The 19,402-nt window shown below is 41.0% G+C and overlaps 1 protein-coding gene across 2 annotated transcripts in view; it reads left to right on the top strand.

The window, feature by feature from the left end:
- Positions 1 to 18,877: 18,877 nt before the first annotated feature.
- Nectin3 (nectin cell adhesion molecule 3) overlaps positions 18,878 to 19,402 on the top strand; it is a 105,878-nt gene continuing 105,353 nt past the window's right edge. Inside the window, exon 1 of one of the 2 annotated variants that reach the window (XM_075963989.1) lies at positions 18,878 to 19,294. In XM_075963989.1, coding sequence (XP_075820104.1) covers positions 19,129 to 19,294 — 166 coding nt within the window. In that variant the 5' untranslated portion in view covers positions 18,878 to 19,128. The remainder of the gene's footprint in view (positions 19,295 to 19,402) is intronic. The other variant, XM_075963988.1, reaches the window with a different exon arrangement.

Below are 19,402 nucleotides of genomic sequence, written 5' to 3'. Positions count from 1 at the left end.
AACCTACAGAGCCTTCTGGTGGCAAGGCTACTTACACCAGCCATATCATCACCAACCCAGAAGTTCCAGGCTCTTGGGAAATAAATTCTGATCTCTAACGCTATACTGATTAGATAGTGATTACTTGGGTTGTTAGAGCAGGAGTAATTCAATCAACATGGGCAGAATGACCTTTCAGTTTAATGTAATCACATTTTCACACACTAAACAAGAAGATTTGTTTGTCCCTGGTCTTTGCTCTTTCCTGACACTCTAGGACTTAGCCTCCTCACTTGCTCTCATTCCTTTGTCTTTGTTTGAAACAGTGTTGCTGCATAACAAGGTCATGGCTGAGAACGATTCAGACATAGACTTGGTACGCTATGCCTTTAGGATACTGGAGAGTTAGAACTTCAAGGAGTTGATTCAGCATCATTCTAACCATATCAACAGGGAAACTCATACCCACTCAGTCCATCTGGGAGAGTCACTGCAGCAATAAAAGCTCTTCATTTTAAGATGAAGAAATTAAAGCCCCAAAGAGACTAACTCTCGTTGATTTGCTTAATGTCTTTGACGGTAAGTTCTAGACTTACTTGAATCCCCTTCTGCCAATCTATATAACCTCCATGCCATATATTACTTTCTTAGGCCAGCTGTTGTAGTTCTATATACCTTTGGCCCATGTTTAGAACAAAACAAAACACTCACACAGGCTATATATAAGATGGGGATGATCCGAATCTCCTGCAGGTCCTCTGAGTCTGCTCTCACAGAATCTCAGAATTTGTCTGACCTCAATTGTCCATGGAAATCAGTTTATCACTTGTCTGGAAACTTTCACAATCAGCCTGAATGTCAGTGTGTCATTGGGTCTCAGGACTTACGGGTAGACCTGCTCACTCTTCCACCTCCCACCCTCTACTCTCCAGGCGTTTCAGTTCACAAATAAACATGTGCTATGAATACTCAGTCTACAAGTTCTGCTTGTTTGTGGTTTTACTCCAGTAGTACGTGAATCTCGACTGATACTCCCTCGCTTGGCTGTAGCTTTTAGGCAATTTGGGTAATTTTCTTAGTACTGTTGAAATCACTGCTTTATAGTTGTCTTATCTTGTTCAGTTAGAATAATAGAACCTCATCTTCCTTTTGGTAGGAAAGAAGTTTTAGAAGTCTAGTAATCTATTTTTTTGTACCTGCCTCAACTTTTGTGACTTATATTCTTCATCATCTAAGAGAAACTCCTTTTCAATAGATTTCCAATCTGGACAAAAACAAACTGCCAGTAGCCAAATTGCTGCCCTGTGGCCCACAGACAATTTCTAGAATCTGGTTCTAACCTCTCTGTGTACCTCTAAATCAAAGGAAAAAGTGGCCGAGTAAGTCACTGTGGGTTGTCTGGCCCTATGAAAATGTCTTTGTATGTATTTAATTTCTAGTTTTTCTTTGCAGGAAAGAACGTAAAAAGTAATCTTATTAACAAGGTATTTCTCAAATGCCAAAGTAATGCTTGCACTGCTGAGTATAATAGAAAATCCAGTGCCTATGGAAGAATAAAATTGGAGGTGCAGTCTTTGACTACTTAGAAACCATTTTAAGTAGTATTCCACTAATGACCAACATGTCTGATACTGTTTATTTCACAAAACATAGAAGAGTATCTCCAAGTTATGGCTTTAATCAGTAAATATCTAACTTTTGAAAAATATGAATTCTTTTTTAATTCACCATGCTCAACAAACAAGCAAAAGTGGAGAGAGAGAGAGAGAGAGAGAGAGAGAGAGAGAGAGAGGGGGGGGGGGGGAAGAGAGAGAGGAAGAGAGAGGAAGTGTGCTTCAAATACACACATATTTCAAGATAATAGTCTGGCTACAGGGCTAGGCAGTAGGAAGCTACAAAAGTATCAATCATTTTCCCAGTTAGTAGCATCTGTGTTCTTTGGGGAGCACTTATGTGAGGTAGATTGTGCCCTTGTCCTCACCAGGGCAGAGTAGAAGCTGAGATTGCCTGGCCTGATCTGTGAGGGAAGGGAAAGGAGGGCAGACTTGACCTGGCTGGCTTCAGCACCCCCTCCAGGTTTGCCTTCTTTGCCTTTTTTCCCTCTGCGAATCTTGCACCCATCGGCCAAAAAGTCACCTCCAATCTTCCCATAAACACTGGGCAGGTAAAACAGATTTTCTTGAACAGTGCTACATCACTTCCTCTAGGCTGGATTTTCAAGTTTGGGATCTGAAACTTGAAAAATAGAAGAAAACCTTAGGGTAGAAATCCTTCATAATTGGCCTTTAATTGCTCTTTTCCTCCCTTGTGCTTCATGGAAGAGGAAAATACATGAATAAATATAGAATATATTCATTGACAAGATGTCTGTTTTTTCTTACTGTTTGTTCATCTAAGTAATATTCACAGCATGCAACTGTGTATTACTAAGTACTGTATGTAACTGTATAGTGTACATATTGTATGTGTTAGAATAAATTAGATTTCTTAAGGAAACCTATACTCTTGTGAATTAGCCTCTAAGTCAAATAAACGTTGCTATGGTAAGAAATAATCAAGACTCCATAATTTAGAAATGAGGGTCAGAAAGACTTCTCCTAGGGATTAAAAAATATAAATATCTAAAAAAAATTGAATATTAGTCACAATATTCTGGGTGCACTGGTCTGCCAAGTTTTCTCTTTTTAAAAATAGCTCTGCATATATCTACATAGATGCAAAATAACTGTAGTAGATAAGTGTGAACATTTGCCAACAGAAATTTTAATATTTCTAGGGTTAAAACCAATGTCATCCAGCAAACTCATGTCTGCTAGCATTATGAGAGAAGAACCCAAGTAAATACTTTATTATTTGATGTCAATAGGGTTTACTATAGTGACATAGTAGAAAAGATATCAATAGGAAGATATATCTTCTCCTAGCTCTGGGAAAGACATTGAAAATTGCAATGTGAGTGAGAGAGGGGAGCTGCATATTCTGGTAAGCATGCTCAAACCTTCTGACCACACTGCTGTTATTATAAGCAGTGCTTGGGAGACATAAAACACAGGTGTATGATTTGCCCACACTGTCTTGCAGATTTAAAATCTAAAGCAGATTTTAAAACTCTGAAGAAGGCACAGATTCTCACCTTTGGAGTCAAAAGGAAGATAAAGCTTAATGTTTAACCAGGTTTCCTTGCACTTTGTCACTAGCTCCTGCAACAGCAGACTTGTCTGAGGGGAGCTCGCCTTCTTGGAGAGTACTTCCGTGGTGAGTCTCCTTCAGGAAGAAGAGTGCAAAGGAAAACAGGAGGCCTGTGAAGGTAAGAACTTGTAAGTGACAGGGTTCAGGATACAGCACCCCAAATTGTGACAACTTGGCATTTACAAAAAGAGCAGAACCAAGAAGAACCCTCTTTCTTTCACTCTTTTTTTCCCAAAGCAGGCCATAAAAGAGCACCTGGTCTTCCTCTAGGGTTGGTCATGAGACTTACAACGGGGGTGGGGTGGGGTGTGGTGGGGTGGGTTGGGAGGGGTCTAAGAATGACAAAATTCTTAGGAAAGATCATGATCTGGACAATTTCTGCAAATTCCCCTGCTAGCTACCATTTCATCATATCCTCTGTCCAATCATTCTTCTGCATGACTCTTCACATTCCATCAAGTTGAGCATCAACCACACACAAGATCAGCTATTTCTCCGGTATTTATTTCCCATGAAGGCTCCTGTGTGACCTAAAATTCATACTAAATACATTAATGAGATTTTTCTCTTAATCTGTCTTTTGTTGTAAGAGCCTCAACCACAAACTTAGCAACGAGTGAAAAAAAAAAACCTGAATTTTTCTGTGCATACAGTAGGAAAATACTAAACCCTTGTAGATGTAAAAATTCTCTGATTCTTATTGCATTCAGAAAGAAAGAAAGCCACTTTCATGCTTCAAGTTTGTGTTTTAAGTTGTATAAATATCGTTAGTTGTGCAGTGTCCATGGACCTAAAACAACATATATTTTAAAGATATTTGCTCTTATTTATTTATCACTTAAATGGTTATATACTTTTAATACAGAATACTTGTGTTTCACGGTTCCTTGTTGTGAGCCCTCATCAATGCAATGGGGATTTTTTCCATTGTTACCTTTGTACAAAGCCAAGTCATTTTTTTTTCTATAACAATGTACGACTTAAATTCTCCCATAAAAATGCATATAAAACTATTGTCCAATCACTGAAGAATATCTATTTGAAGAGAACTAAAACTTAATTACAAAAGACCTGTCAATCAAGTCTTTACTCTCAGCCAAGCACGAGGAAAATACCTTTCCAATGACAATTCTTGAGACAAAGCTCTTTAGTGTTACTATTTAAAGATCCCTATGGGGAGCAATTCTTGGGCCCTGACAATGCACCACTTCCAAGTCATAAGCATGAACCAGGGCCCTTTGAAAGCACTTCTTAAGTAGATTTGCAACAGACTTTTAGGAAATGACTATTACTTTCATTTTCAATAGGGGTCTATGTTGTCATCACAGAAATAATCTGCTGTGTCTCCTCACATACACTTTTCTGCATTAAAAGTACTAGAAAGGCCACAGCCATATTTAAATATTAAATGACACAGAAATCACCTTCATTTTCAGTCCTAAAATTTAGAATTCACAGGACAGTCAGGACTGCTTCACAGAGAAATCCTGTCTCAAATAACCAAAATAATCACAATAATAAAATAAAATTAGGATTTTATAAAGTATTTCTAATGAGCAGAGTGTAAGTATTATGCTTGATGTAAAATCTTTAAAATGAGAATGCATTAATATCCATATTTCAAGTTTTAACAGTAAATATATCACGAATAACCAATATACATCATCTTTCTATTGTGAATATTCTAATAATTGCAAATAGCATGATTAAGGGTTATAGTCTATTTTTACATTTGGCTTAAATGGTAGAATTCTTAATTAAAAAATATTTTGTATACTATGTTTTTTCCAAGTTTCTTTAAAGATCTCCTAAAACAGACGTAGTATGTCAAATTTGCCACAAGTGACACTTTAAAAAGAGTTTTAGTATATGGCCAGGGTGACATTGTGTTTGTAGCTTTTCAGATGGAAGTTGAGCTTTCTCTGAGTAGCAAACACAGCTTCAGAGAACTTAAGAGAGTAGCCAGGATTTGCCTTTCCTATGTGGAAGCAAATCCCTATCGGCTTGTTCTTTCCTCACTGGCAGATGTTGGCCACCCAGGAAATGGTCACTTTCCCCTGTCACAGGGGGATTGAATCACCCCTTCCTTGGTATCATCTTTAATAACTCATAGAGGTCATTTATTTAGTCCTCAGTTTTCCTCATAACACAAAAAAAGTCGGGTTAAACACGTGACTTTCATTGTCATTGATTGTTTGGTCTCATCCCAACCAGCTGAGCTGATGGAGAAAGAGGGCTGAGCTGTTAGGGTTGCTCAACATCAAGTACCTAAGACCAATCAGTTCTTCCTTAGTCACAATTTCTGCAACCTGTTCTTCCCAGAGCCAAATTCTCTGTTTATCTGCAGTCCTCTGATAGCAGCCTCCCTTAAGAAAACAGAAGGAATCATTGTTTTTTACTGCTGAGTAGTACTCTAATATGTATATATTCCATACTTTCTTCAACTCACCAAGGCCAGCTGGACTGGGTCTGAATAAGCATGGGATAAAACCGAACTCGCTGAACATAGCGGACAATGAGGACTGCTGAGAACTCAAGAACAATGGCACTGGGTTTTGATCCTACTGCACGCACTGGCTTTGTGGGAGCCTAGGCAGTTTGGATGTTCACCTTACTAGACCTGGAAGGAGGTGGGAGGTCCTTGGACTCCCCACAGGGCAGGGAACCTTACTGCTCTTCAGGCTGATGAGAGAGGGGGAGTTGATTGGGGAAAGGAGAGGGAAATGGGAGGCTGTGGCTGGGAGGAGACAGAAATCTTAAATAAATAAATAAATAAATAAATAAATGAATGAATGAATGAATGAATGAATGAATAAATGAATGAATAAATGAATGAATGAAAGAAAAGAAAACAGAAGAAAGCATATGCTCCCCCAAAAAAACCCTTTTCACAGAAAATGCCTTTAACCTGAGCCCAGTCAGTTAATGTTGCATCTCCCCTGTATGGTCTATAAAACAAGAACTTTGTAATTCCTGTTACAAGATGGAACATTCTCAAGTATTTATGAATTGTTTATGATGATTTTGCTGCGATCTCTTTGTTCTTATGCTTCTCCTATTTTCTTATATTCTCCTTTTCTTTCTTTACACAGATTTCAACCATTGCCAAATGCTACTAGTGTGTTTCTAAAGATTAATTTTTGGAAGCTTTCATATGTAAGGATAGCTCCTGTGATATGTATTGCAACTTGTGGGCCCTGCAGAAATTACCTTTTCGTATGATTTATTAAGTGTCATGTTTGTGGATTCTGGTTTTTGTAATGTATTTAGAAAGCACCCACTTTTTCACTCTGCTTTATTCCACATGAATATGATAAAAGAAAATCATATGTTTTTTTTCCATTTTTTTAAAATTTGTTTTAAAGTTTGCTTATATAGAATATACATATTTATACATACAGAATGTACATATATTACTACCTATTGTATTGTTTTTATATATTTTATCATTTTATTAGTATTGTAAGGGAATATTGTTTTGTTAGATCAATTAACTTATTGCTTTAATTTGTGAAATCTATTAATTTGTGTATATTAATCTTCAAGTCATTCACTGAATTCTCTGGTGGGTTCTTAATTAATTGTCCTGGGATTTTCACATGTACAATTGTATTATCTCTAAGTCCTAACAACTTAACCTCTTCCTAACTCATATTTAAACCTGAAAATTCTTTTTTATTTTTTGTCTTTTGTATTTAACGACCTCAGGGGAAAAGAATTAGACAATTATGTACTGGTAGGCATTCATGCCTCTTACTTGGGATGTCTTACATTTTAGGTGGTCTTCTAATTTTTAATATTATCAGTTTCCTTCTATTCACTAGCACCTTCTAATTTCAAAAACCCTTTGAGATAGCACACATCTTCCATCATCCACTCCTCTGAGAACACACATCTTCCATCCACTCCTCTGAGATAACACACATCCTCCATCTACTCCTCTGAGATGGCACACATCCTCCATCCACTCCTCTGAGAACACACATCCTCCATCCACTCCTCTGAGAGAGCACATATCCATCATTTACTCCTCTGAGGGAGCATACATCTTCTATCTACTGCTCTGAGATACATAGCCCAACTACTTGCTCTCTCAAAGCTATCCACCTTATTCTTCTTCCTCTACTCTCCTTTTCTGTTTCTATTCACTGTTGCTTTCCATCCAGCTTCTTGCCCCACCACTGGCAAATGAGTTGCACTGGAAGAGACCAAGTTGCAGAGGACACAGTGGCACCAGTGTAAGGGACAATGACTAAGGTACTGCCCAAGCTTTCTTCGTGCCAGATGTGGCAATTCATGTCCAGTGTCTGCATGAATAGTATCCTTTGGATTCCCTCCACAGCTCGATTTGGTGCCTTGTCTTTGACTGCTGGACTGCAATCTGGTTTGTTACTCCTCCCATGGGTGACTCTTTACATTCAATGTCTGTTTTTATTAAGCCATTTTTGGTGTTGCTCTTGAGATTACCAATGTTTTCAAGTCATTCTAATTGGTCATTCTTTCTTAAAACATTCAAATGTTTAAATTTTATAATGCCACATTTAATTTTTTGGGGGGAAACCCTTGTCTCTTTTACTAATAAAGCTTTTTTTCCACAAATAATTCAAATATTTCCATGTCTGCAGGTAAAACTTTATCTTTCTGTGGCATGCTCATGCTCATAAGTGATCTCGTAGACTTATATGATTGGAACTTTATAATAACTGCAGTGGACTTCTTTCTTTCCAGCATCTAAGTTCAACCAATCCTTTTCAGATTTGTTTGAGTAACTTTGGATCTAATTTCTGAGTGATCACGTGATCTACCATCACTTCTTACTTCAATTCATGTACTCACTTAACTGATCCCTGATCTAGTTAATTCAATTCCCAGAGGGGACTCCTACCCTGGGTGCTCATGCTCTCTATAGAAGTCAGGTATAAAAGGTTATAATGGAAAATTGATGATGCTCTTTCTCAGCTGAGAGTTCTTTTAAGGGTTGCTTCCCATTACTGATGGCTGAAACCCAAAATGCTTAGCCTGACCTTTAAGAATTTCGTTTACCTAGTTCCTTTCTACCTCGCTAGTCTTTCAGAACATTGCATTAAAAAACTGTTTTGATTACTTTTTGTCTCTGCAGTATGATACTTGTATATAATATACTGTGATTAACCACCCCCATCCACATCCCCCTCTTTCATCTTCCTGAGCAAATGGCAATGGAAGGCTTTTGTAGCCAAGGAAGTCACGCTCTTCATTAATGGAGCCACTGTTGAGTGACTCATACTCCACTGAACAGATTCTTACGCTCATGCTCATGAGAGGGACCCTGGTTAAACCCAGTGAGTCACAAAGTGAAAGCAAGTAAGTAAAATAATGAGACAGGATAGGGACTGTGGAGGGGCAGACTGGTGGGGGTAAGAGGAGGATAGGAGAGCAAGAAGTCTGACCCAAACAAAAATGTGCACCATTGTAGATTTAGATACATGTATACAATTGCAAAGAAAAGATTAGTAAAAATAATAAGTTATGCCATTGTTTTATGATGTATTGTCATTGTAGAGCAATAAAAGAAATATTTGGCCAACCAAGACACCATCCAGACCAGAAAGCCACTTTCTCCCTGGACTGGTACTCATAGCTCTCCCCTCTCTTCCCCAGAGTTGCCTTTCTAGAGAGGCTTCTAAAATCCTCTATTGACCACGACACTTCTTGTTTAGCTCCAAAGGCTCCTTAGAAATCTGAAAGGTTAAATGTGTTTTTACTTTCTGATTCCTCTGTCAGTGCTGCCCAGTGTCAGATATCAACAGAAAATGTGTTGACAGAGGAATCTGCAAATTTCCATTTGCAGACTTCCAGCCTATGCGATTGAGATGAGAGCACAGTCAGGAACAGAGATGGCAGGCATATGTTTCCACTCTTAACTTTTCAAACTAGTCAGACTCCTGGCTTTTACATCAACCCTTTCATAATATGCACATGTACACCAAGATGTTGTTGATGAAGAGTTAACGCCAATGTATTGTAATGGTGTTAAGGTAAATAACAGTTCATCATTAATGCCATTTTAGGCCCACATTAATCTTGATTCATCAATAGATACCCTCTGCCATCCTGTGTCTTTCTTTATAGTTTAAGAAAACTAAGGCCAAGTAATGAATCACATAATTATTCATTTAATATCTGTCTCCCATGCTAACCTGAAAGTCACTGAAGAGAAGGGTCTATGTGTCTTATTCATGATTACCAAATGAAGCATGTTCAGTCTATATTAAATATTGTTAAACACATGAAGTGTCTCTTTTATCATAGAATTTGAAAGAGTAGTTCTCTCATTAATTGTCAATGGTTCTTCTAGGGGCAAAACATTTATTAGTTCAGTACAGTTACTCTTCATTAGGCAAAAAGGTCAGGTCCTCAAGGATTTCTCTCACATTATTAATTCAGAGACAGAAAGGACTTTTAGTTTTTCTGGGTATGTGAATTTAAAGTAAAATATCTATGGATTTTTTTGAGAACCTAATATGCTTCACCATAATTTAAGTCATTGTGAAGATGGAATTGAAGTGTGGAGGCAAATTTAAGGGTTAGACAGCATTTCTGCGACCCATCCAAAGGGAACAAAGAAAATTCAAGAACAAAAGACAAATCCTGAGATGTAGTAGAAAGGGGGTCGCTTGTTCTTCCTGGCCACCCAGGTAGCTTAGCCCTGAAATAACCACACAGAAACTGTATTCATTAAATCACTGCTTGGCCCTTTAGCTCTAACTTCTTGTTGGCTAACTCTTACATCTTAATTTAACCCATTTCTAGTAATCTGTGTATTGCCACATGGTTGTGGCTTACCAGCAAGTTTCTGTGTCTGACTCTGGCTGTGGATCCATGGCATCATGCTCTCTCTGCTTTCTTCCTCCCAGAATTCAGTTCCATCTTCCCCTCCTACCTAAGTTCTGCCCTATCAACAGGCCAAGGCAGTTTCTTTATTCATTAATGAAAGCAACACATAGACAGAAGGACCTCCCACACCACTGGGATTTCCACATATCCATTGATCACAGCAATGACAAAATCTTTCATTTACATATATACAAATATATCCATATACATGCAATATTTACATATATTTCATGCCAAAACAATATTTTCCCCACAAAATGGTAGCAGTTAAACATGAAGTTACTGGTTCATGAAACAAATAACAGTGATGGCTTTGAGAATCCGGCTGGTACCTCTCTAATTTGTTCTATTCATGAAACCAGCTACTTGGGCTTTATATTTTTATAAGAGAAAGATCCTAGGGCAGCCAAACTACTAACAATCTGTTATCTTTGAGTCTGGATTCCAGGTTCTTACATATTTTGAAAATTCTAGCACTCAAATGGTTAATCTGTCTTTAACACGTGAATTGCACCGATACTCTTCATCCCTCTTCAGCTGCAGAAGCAATGATTATCTATAGGTTATGACTTGTAGGGGAGGTGGGAAATGGTGTTCCCAGGAGTGAGTGTTTCAGTTACTTCAGAGAAGAAAGGGTTGAAGTTAAATTAAAAGGCAAAAGTTAGATCATCTAGAAGCATCTTGATATGTTTCCAAGGAATTTGAGGAAAAACATGAACTCAGGATAGCACATGCAGGGTTGAGGAGGAAGAAAAAGAGTCTGGGATGATCTGCAAAGGTCTCAATTATGCTCACAATAGATTGCATAGCTCTGCGAACTGAAGTGGAAGTTTGCTAACACAAAACCTCAGGAATTAAACCTGGCATACTCTTGAGATTTTTATCAAACATCTTGACCTAGGTCAGGAATGCTGAATGCCATTAGTGAGGGATAGTGAAATATATAGACATTGCTAAGTGCATTTTTGAAAAATTTGCCATGATGTCCATGAACAAGCAGACAAGCAAGAATGTGGATAAGAACATAGAGATAAATTAGAAGACAAACCCTAGAAGATAAAGAGCAATTCAGCATTGATGACTGACAAGAAAGGAAGAACTAAGTCGGAATTAGATCTTAAATCAGAAATTTTTACTAAAGACCAAAGGTTCACACAGTGAGAAGGTATGGAAGCTCTAGAGCTAAGTAGTTTTCGTAGAAGCAGAATAGAATTACACAGCATTCTAGTAGCAGTGTGGTTGTTCAATAGACTGAGCCCTATTCTAGGGTGCCTGAGTTGAAGGAAATGGAAAATAAACCAGAACCTTTCTTTGAGGATCTCTTAAATTTCTGAGACACTAATTCATGCTTCATTTCATTTTAAAAGGAAGGAATAGTAAAGGCAAAGACATGAGGACGTTTGTTCCTAGTGGTGTGATGGTCCTAAAGGGATCAAAGTCAAAGATGGCATCGAGTATGCTGGTAGGTAGATGTGCTTAGAAACAAGCTGAAGTTTCTGCCTCTTTGAAGGCTGTTCAAAGGAATAAAAGAAGGTGGAAGGTCCAGTAGCATTATCATTGATACAACAACTTTTAACAATAAATTATACTTTTGCATGTTAGTTCAACAGTGGTTCTTATGTGGCTAAACTCAAGGTGGTAGGGCTGGATTTCTTTGGGGTGGCCCTAGGAGTAATGCCTGTTTTGACTTTTTAGTCGTGCACTATTTCTTGGTGCATATTCTCTTTCCTCTATCTTCGACACAGCCTCTCTCTGACCATTCTAAGGCTTGATATTCTGTCTCTTGTTTTCTGTCTTCTTTGGCTTTTAAGGACGATGTGATTACACGGTACCCACCTGGATAACGCAGGGGCACCTCACCATTTGTAAAGTCAGCCAATGGTAACCTGAATTCCATCCAAAGATCTTTCACCTTTGCCATGTAACCTTCTGTGTTTCTAGGTTTAGAAGATGGTGTGTTTCTAAGTTTTGAAGATTGTCACGTGATTGGAGATTTTTACCTGAAGTAAACTGATGAGGTTTGCAAATTGTAAAGATAAAGATGCATACTGTTATTAATAAAAGCTGGTAGAGCTTTATCAGAACAGTTTTCAAGATCCAAATGGCATTGCTGGGAACAGGAACCTGATAAGAACTGTTTTAAGTTTGCTGGGATCACCAAGAAATCCCCAAGTTTATGTTTGAAATACCTCAGCGGCTAATAACAACTCAACCTCAATCAGAACTAATGTCTCCTGGATTTTGTGTCAGACCAGTTCTTAAGGTGCCACACAAACTAAGGCAGCTTTACTACTCTGAGGAATGAACAATCATTTTCCTTACTTTTACTTGAGGAAACTTAGAGAATTGGTAACTTACCAAAGATCACAAACTGGGAGACTGTGAACTGAATCCTTGCAGCAATTGCTTTTAACATCAATTACAATTATATATCCTTATGTGCATCTTTCGGGGTTGGTGTACATGGAGTCACTGATGAATATCATTATGAATTAGATATCAGAGGACAATTTAGAAACAATATTTGAGCTTAGGCAGGAACTAGTGAAACCTTAAGGGAGAGCAAAGTGACTTTTCATTACATAGCCTATATGTATATGACATGGGCTTTGTTAGTTCAGTGTGATTGAAACACAATTGCAAAAGCACCAACAGATCTAGTCTCTCTCTTTTTCCATTCTGTTGAGAAAACACCTATTGACTATTGGCAATTGAGAAGAAATTGTACAATATGCAAGGTAACGAATTAAGACTTAAAAGTGATAAAATTTACCCGAAAACTGCCTAATAATGCATGAAACCATCCATTCATTGTGTGGCTTTAGTTTGTGTAGTTTCTTCCTCTCCAGGTTCTCTGATCATTAACCACCTCCCACCTCTACACGCGTTTTCTTACTTGCTTTCAGTGCTTTCCCTTTTGTTCTCCCCACCCCATTTCTTTGTCCCTTCACTTGTTTCTCTCCACCGTCTATGGTATTGTTTCCTATCTACTAATATCTTACTCGAGCCTCTATGGAGAGCCAGAATTTTGTTTTACAACACTCAAGTTTTCTTGAATTATTCGAGACAGTTCTCTCTCTCTCTGTCTATCTCTCTCTGTCTCTCTCTCTTTCTCTGTCTCTCTCATGATAACTTTAAATCTACAGAGATCCACCTGCCTCCAAAGTGTTGGACTGAAGGCCTGTTCATCCACACCTGTCTTAATTTAAACAGCTCTGCTTCATCTGGGTGAAGTGTATTCTCTTGCTGCTCCTCAAATCTCCCTTGCCAAATTCCCAACTGCAATTTCCCCCAGATGGCCTGATGCCCCATGCATCTTTACCTCCTTCCCATTTTTCTCTCACTTCCTTAGCAAATAAAATCTTGTCATTCTCTTACTTAAAAAAGATTTTTTTTTGTTTTTGTTTTTTAAGACAGGGTTTCTTTGTGTTGCTTTGGAGCCTGTCCTGGAACTACCTCTTGTACACCAGGCTGGCCTCCAACTCACAGACATCTGCCTACCTCCACTTCCCGAGTGCTGGGATTAAAGGTGTCCACCACCACCACAGGGCAACTCAAAATTCTTAAATTGTTTTCATGAGCTCATACAAAATCCAATATTCTTTACAGAAGTTAAAAGCTCTTAGTCAGGGCTGGTGGCTCATGCCATCTCTTTTGGGCGGGATTGCCAAGACTATGAGTTCAGCCTGGGCTACAGCATAAGACTCGGTATCCAAATATCCCAACCGAGCCCAACCCAACCAGAAATCTCTGCCAACCTCAGTCCGTTTTAATCTTCAGTCTTCTATCCTTTATGCATCACCCTCTAGCATCATAGAAATGTTCGTGTTTTCAGAACATGTAATGACATGCCATGTGTCTGTAACATCCCTGTCAACCATCTTTTTGCTACTACTAGACCCCCCCCCCTTGGTTTTTGGAGATCCGGTTTCTTTGTATAGCAGTCCTAGCTGTCCTGGAACTAGCTCTTGTAGACCAGGCTAGGCTCGAACTCACAGAGATTCACCCATCTCTGCCTCCTGAGTGCTGGGATAAAAAGCATGAGCCACCACCACCCAGCTTCTTTCTCTCATTTTTTTGTGACAAACTCCTGACCATGCTTTAAGACTGTACAAACATTTTTACTGTGAAGCTTTCCCAGTCTTTTTAAGGTAGAACTTTGCCTTCCCTCTCTGTTCTCTTTATAGTATGCATCTTTAAGTGAAAACTATCAATAGTAATAGAATAGGGCTAGTTCAACTATGTCTGTTAATCAAACCTACTTTATTATTTAACACATCAATCTTGTGGCATAGCTCTTCTTTCTGCTCGAATATATCCCCTTTCCAGCTATATTTTTTGGAATGCTAGCATTACTACAGAAGTGTAGCAAAGTATAAGTATGGTTTACCAGTAGTCAGATGTGTGAAATGAACGTTCGCTGTTATTGTTGGCTTGATAAATCTAAATGTTTTCCAAATAATTTATTATTTCAATAATGAATCATAAATGCAGTCAAGATGTATAAAGGAAATAAATTACTGAGCTGAGAAGTGTGTATTTGATTTTTAACATATCTGGATAATAAAAAAAGAACCAAGACCTACGTGTATATCATAGTATCAACATAATGCTTTTCAAGACCACCTCTGAAAAATGTAGTGTACTGCCAAGAAAGTAAAAACAGTTTTACCCTTTTGATTTGTGACTTTTATTTACATCTATTGGTTTATTGATGGATTAATGTTGGCACTGCAGTATTCAAATAGTTTTATGTAGAGAAAAAACAGCTGTTATAAGTTCAGATATAAAGAAATAATCCAAGAAAACCTGAGTCACTTGAGGTCTAATGAGGAAGGCAGAAACTATTTAAATGCAATAAATTAATAGAGGAAAATATTGAACAGGGGTTTAAAGGAATCTCTACATTAAAAAAAGAGGTGTGTGTGTGTGTGTGAAATCTCCTAAAGATGGGTACTTATCTGCTAGGAAGGAAGTTATTATCACCTTTAGAGTTCTAGGAACAAGGAGGAATGTTGTTATCAGAACGCAGAAGTCCAGAGGAGAAATGAGGAGCTCAGGACTGGCCCTCTGAGGAATGGGAATAGTTTGGCGAGAGCTGGTATCTCTGGAAGGTCATGAAAAGTCTGATATTTAAAGTATAAAACTGAAAGTCTGGATACTAATGACAAGAATGATAGTCTATACCCACCAAGGTGACGCTGTTAGGGGCAAGAAATGCGTGCACAGAAACATACTATGCCATGTTGTTAAAGTGATCATCGAACCATCCAATCTGGGATCTGTATGGTACTCTTTTAAGAACTTATTAGTAGTGAAAAAATAGGAAGGAACCTGTGCATCTTTATAAACTTTCACTCTAAGGGGGAAAGACGATAGACATGTCTGGAGAAAATAAATGTAAATTAAGTAAACAGAGTGGTATGGAGGTAGTTCTCACACAGGTGGTCCATGGAGAATTCAATGATAATCTGAGCAAACACCCAAAGGAAATAAGCGGGGGAAAACAAAATAACGATTTCTTTAATAAGAAGAATTGCATTTGCTATAACATGAGGTTGAAACTTCTCAAAGAAGACTTCTCAAAGGTAGACTCCTTTGTGGGTTTGTAGCTTGAAAATTCTTTTTGAGAATCCTGGAAGTCAAGTGGCTAACATCACCTACAGTGTCATATATGGTACTAACATTCAAACATTCCATTAACCATTGTTCATTTCCTCCATTAAGGAAAAGTTATGCTTCTTTACATGGGTTAAGCTTGCGGATGATAGGGCCAATTAATGCATATGCTGTCCAACCTGCTCTACAAATGGCTGACTTTGTCACGGAAGTTTACTAGTCTCAAACTTCTGAACCAATTTAAAATCTACCGCACTGCACAGAATTACTTCATTGTTTACACAACAGTCTTTAATTTTAAGTTAATAGTGAATGAATTCTGATATTTGGCAAACAGTCTTTAAAAATAAAAGTGGGCTTGAACCCCATCAATACTTAATGTGAAACAATGAAACTGCTGTTGGCATTAGAATAGGGTTACTTTTTCTTCAGATAATTTTCCTAACATGCAGATACTTATTTCAATATGCAATGGTGTCAAAAACTTTAATGGATTAGTTGTGCTTATTTCTTCAACCATTTTCTTAATGTGACTTTACCTGGAAAAGACAACTAAAATTTTTATAAGGCCCATTAATGGTCTCATGTGAAAGGTTTTTAAAAAATCAGTAATTCTAGTCTGGGGGGGGGAAGTTTTACTATGAAATGTAGCATCTTTGTGTGTGTGTGCCTAGTAATAATTCCATCAGGAAAAACAGAGCTTGGTAAAGAGAATGTCACCTCAGACTGGCCATCGAGAAGACAGAAAATCATATCACCTAATTACAGTTTTACTTCAAAGAGTATCCCGAGGGCTCAGGGTTGACCACTGGAAGGCAGGGAGGCAGTCTGGCAGAATAAAACAGGCACATGCCTGGCAAGGTTTGCAGAGCACACTTAACCTCTGCGCCTAGGTTCTTCCAGCTGTCAAGTCGGGATAATAGTAATTGCCACCTTCCGTGTGACATGAACATGAGCTTTGACACCTCCGGCTGGAGATGCCACAGCAACACAGATTATTATTATTAGAGCATAAAGTATGTATTCACACAAAACACCAGCACAATGCTCTTTATACTCATATCATACCTATAAGTACTGTTCTTTCATGTTCTTGTTTCAATTTAGGGGAGAGAATATGATCACAGCAAGCAACTATTCACTGTCTCCATATATGGAGGAAATGGTTTAGAAGTTCCACATCATCCTTTTGAGATATCCTCAACCTGTTACTTTCCTATGGTTTTTGCAGCAAATTGCACAATAGCCCCTGAATTAAGCCTTTGGCACCTTTGAAAATGTTAGCTAAATTACTTTTCCTGGAATCTGGACCCATCAGGGAAAGACTGGGGAAATGAAATTGGCTAACAATATTAAAATTTTGGTTGTTTAACATTTAACTGAATCGCAACAACGTGTTAAAGTGCTATCTAAACAGATAATTAGCTAGTAGTTGCAGCAGTGGGCTCTGCCTAAATTTAGCAGTGAAATTAGGTTTAGGGAATGTGAAAATGGGGAAAGAAATGTTCTTAAGGGAAACAGTGGTGTCAGCACAGCTGAGGAATGTCACAATAGCTACATTTTGTCAATTATGAGCATCATCAGGGGATCTCCCCAGCAATGCAGGGTAAGGTTTATTCATAAGCGAACCTTGAGGATAGGTGATAGAAAGGACTGATTGCAGGAAGGCTGGGCTGATGGAAGGAGAAAAAGGGGGAAGGGGTGGTGATAATGAATAATAGAAGTAGCCCCAGTGCTGGGAGACAACATAGGAAACAGGTGAGGAGGAAGATGGGGGGGGGGGCGGGGAAGGGGAGGGGAGACTGAGAGACTGACTGGGTAGGATGCTGTGTGGTCTTGGAGGTGAGTAAAACATCATAAATCAGTGTGTGAAGGTGAAGAGATCCCGTAATTCAAAGTCTGAGCACAGTGTTCTCTTGGGCACAATGCAAGCTTTAGTTTAGCTGCTACAGGCTCATCTCTGGTGGCTGCTCTTATTCTCATCAGAGCGCATCTGGTGGAGATTTCAGGACCTAAGGAAAATTAATGGTGTCAGGCCTTGGGACGGTGTCCTCCGCTTCCACTGCCCCCGCAGAGGGCACAAACCCTCCATCCTTCCCCTTCCTCCTAAGACGCTAAGGTGGCTGGGGCTTCAAGGTCAAGTCACTCTGGCTGTGTGTGTGTGGTGGATAGATGAGGGCAGGCAGACAACCATTTGGGGTTGAGGGAGGGTTATGGTGACTCAAAAAAGCTCCTCTTAAGGGTAAATGTTTAATACTTCCCGAGCTCACTTTTCTGCGGATAGCTCAAAGAGAAAGAAGAAAATAAAATGACACGTGCGAACATGCAAACGATCAAAGAAAAAACACGACCGCACTCGAAGCCTTCGGAAGGGAGAAATCCATGGCCTCCTGTTGCCGGTCGCCTGGCGCAGAAAGTGGACAACCCGGCGGCCCGAGAGAAGCAAGAGCTAGAAAGCAAACCTTTCGGGGCCCCTAGTGTCCTCCGCCAGTTCCGCTGACCCTTCCACCAAACCGCCCTCCCAGAGAAAGAAGCCGGCTAAATGCCTGGGCTAACGCAGGCTCGGGACAGCGGAGAGCCGGGATGCCCCGGGCAGGAGGAAGGACTGGAGTGTCTCCCTTCAGTCTCGTGCCGGGGCGAAGAGGGAGAATGCTGGCTGGTCCAGCGGGCGGCAGGCATCCAGCTTCCCAAACAGGCACCTCCCGCTCCGGTCCCCGGAGAGTGGGTATCTGAATCCTGCCTTCCCCGCACCACCCCTTGTCGTCCCTGGTCCGGCTGGGGAACCGCACCACTCGGGAGAAGAGGGAGCCACGACTGGGAGTCCCGCAGCCCTCCACCCGGCTGTGCCTCCGTGTGCCCCGGCCGCCACGGCCCCGAGAGGGGCGGAGTGGGAGAGACCATCTCCAGCGCTGCGAAGGGGAGAGACGAGGCGGGGCCGAGGGGCGGGGCCGCCTACCCTGGTCCAGATAGCTCTGCCTCGGGAAAAGCCCGGTTTTCCAAGTGGATGAAGTTTTTTTTTTTCTTTTTTTTTTGAAAGGGGAGGAGCGTGAGGGCAGGGCGGTGGGAGGGGCCTCGGCGGGCGGCTGGGCGTCCGGGCAGCCGGGCGGCAGGGAAGGAGGGCGGGCTCGTCCGGGCGGTGAGGGTCGGCGGCGGCTCCCCCTCCCGCAGGGCGGGGTGGTGCGTTCCGAGTTCCCAGGAGTTCGCGGCGGGCGGGGACCGCGGGGAGGGGAGTGGCGGCGGCGGCGGCGGGCGGCTCCCGCTTCAGCCTCGGCAGTGGCGTCGGCGACGGCGGAGTCGAGGCAGCCGCGAGCGCTCGGCCGAGTGGCGGCGGGCGGCGACGGCGCAGGAGCCGGGGGTTGAGGACACGCGCGCTGGCCCTTCCACGCCGCGGCCGCCGCCGCCGCCGCCACCCAGAGCCAGAGGCGCCGGGGCGCGGGCGAGCGGGTGGGCCGGGGCAGGGCGGGCATGGCGCGGACCCCGGGCCCGGCCCCGTTGTGTCCTGGAGGCGGCAAAACACAACTTTCCTCGGCTTCTCCTTCCGCGGCCGGGCTGCTGCTGCTGCTGCCGGCCCCGACGCCGCCGCCGCTGCTCCTGCTGCTCATCCCCCTGCTGCTCTTCTCCCGGCTCTGTGGTAAGTGAAGCGGGTGGGCGCGGGGCAGAGGGAGACGCGGCGGGGCGGACGGGCGCGGGCCGCTCATCCGGGCGGCCAGGCGAGGCGAGGCGGTTGTAGCGGGCGGTT

Source organism: Microtus pennsylvanicus, chromosome 1 (genome assembly GCF_037038515.1).
Source record: "Microtus pennsylvanicus isolate mMicPen1 chromosome 1, mMicPen1.hap1, whole genome shotgun sequence".
NCBI lineage: Eukaryota > Metazoa > Chordata > Mammalia > Rodentia > Cricetidae > Microtus > Microtus pennsylvanicus.
This window is presented reverse-complemented; position numbering and strand designations above follow the sequence as displayed.